This window comes from Phalaenopsis equestris, unplaced genomic scaffold, assembly GCF_001263595.1.
Source record: "Phalaenopsis equestris unplaced genomic scaffold, ASM126359v1 Scaffold220342, whole genome shotgun sequence".
NCBI classification, from domain to species: Eukaryota; Viridiplantae; Streptophyta; class Magnoliopsida; order Asparagales; family Orchidaceae; genus Phalaenopsis; species Phalaenopsis equestris.
The window spans coordinates 2,638-4,447 of NW_018238635.1; the positions used below are offsets into that span (position 1 = coordinate 2,638).

Sequence of the window (1,810 nt, forward strand, 5' to 3'; positions counted from 1 at the left end):
CCAAGCATAAAAAAATACCATCCAAAATGCACTAAATTATAGAAACATAAATTATAATATTTATAACGATAATACAAACGCCCATAGACTTAAAACGACAACAATGGAAGCAAAGCGACGGAATAAAAACACAACAATACAAAGCGTGGCCAGGAAACACCAACACGGTACACTAACCCACAACCGCCATCAGGAACCTGTGCTAATATATAACACAGCCTCACAATTATTGACCAAATCTACACACCAAGCAGCATTCTCCATGGAGAAAGAGAGCTAATGACTTCCAGGGAGCTTCTCCTTGATCTTATCAATTATTCCCTTCTTCTCCTGCGTGTCTCCAACAGTCGCTCCCTGACCTACAGCCGCTCCATGACCAACCTGCTGCTGCGTGTTAAGATCATCCTTGTGGCCTCCAGGTAACTTCTCCTTAATCTTATCCTTAACGCCCTTAGTCTTCTTCCTCCTTCCACCCAAACCATCGTCCTCCGAAGAGCTCGACGAGCTCGAACTTCCCGACCGCCTCAGGACTCCAGGCGTCCCTCCAGCTGCATGGTGTTGCTGGCCTCCGATCCCATGCTCTCCGGTGTGGTGTAATCCCCCCGTCACTCCTTCTCCATGGAGCTGCTGGCCTGTGGTCCCGTGCTCGCCATAACCTCCGGTGTGGTGTAATCCCCCCGTCACTCCTTCTCCATGGAGCTGCTGGCCTGTGGTCCCGTGCTCGCCATACCCGCCGGTGTGCTGTTCAGGATGGCCGGCGGCGCCGTGGTGATGGACGGGATTGCCTAATGGATCCATGTTAAGTATGCTTAGTACTTGCGAGTTTACTATATCTTTCGGTTTTGTGGTGTGTGTTGGAAGGAGGAGATGAAGGTGGGATTTTATAGGGATGGAGGGGTTGAAGTGTGAGACACGTGTGAAATTATTATATTTTCTTTTGGATGAGACGACCGACATGGCTGGATGGATAGGATGTGTTATGTGGCGACGCGTGTGCGATTCAGGGATGGGGATTGTCGCGGTGGCTGCTTCCGGTGATTTCCTAGCTTACACGTGGGAGTGGGGGACCTGCCGACATCTATTGTCTCTTATTTTTATTTCAAAACTTGTAACGGATAGGAGACGTTAAGTCTAAACTCGCCGCTGTAAATTAATACAATTTGCTTTCGCAGCTATCTCCTTCCATTTTGCATTGTTATCTTATTGATGTGATAACATAAACTAATCATAGTGGCTTTTATCCATCTTCATGCATGGGAAGTTAAGTATAAGTTTATTTAAACTCTGTATGGCAATCGAGAGTTTATTAATATTTAAACTCTGGATGGCAATCGAGAGTTTATTAATTAGTATAATTATGTGGATTTGTAAGATTGAAATGAGTATATAACGTTCCACCCCTCCGAATTCATTTCAAATTAAAAAAGAAATTTTTACGATAGAAACAATATCTATGTACAGGCAAATCCACAAAGTCCCTCCAAATTTTACTAATTATTCATTACAAAGACACTATGAGCCGTTGCATCTCCGTTTTCCTCGGGTTCCATGATTGCTTTGAAACATGTTAACATCATCATCTTCTCTAAAGTTGATGGTCAAATTTGGGATCAACTTGTTCCGATGGAGCTGAAAAGAATTTGAAGGCATCATTTAGGTGAAAATGCTATCAAACTCTGTTTAAAATCATAATGTTATGATTTTTTTTGTAATCTGCTAGGCATGATTTGAAGTCCCGCTCATATAATGGAGAACCTTTTTGATTATTTGAAAAAGACATTATAACAGTTGAAGCATATGTTAACAAACC

At 42.9% G+C, this 1,810-nt stretch overlaps 1 protein-coding gene across 1 annotated transcript; it reads right to left on the minus strand.

The window, feature by feature from the left end:
- Nucleotides 1-104: 104 nt before the first annotated feature.
- On the minus strand, nt 105-867 carry LOC110037496 (water stress-inducible protein Rab21-like). Its single transcript, XM_020742152.1, has 2 exons — nt 709-867; nt 105-618 (listed from the first exon to the last, which is right to left on the minus strand). Exons 1-2 carry the CDS (start codon nt 796-798, stop codon nt 277-279), a joined length of 432 nt encoding a protein of 143 aa, XP_020597811.1. The 5' UTR covers nt 799-867; the 3' UTR covers nt 105-276.
- Nucleotides 868-1,810: the final 943 nt, after the last annotated feature.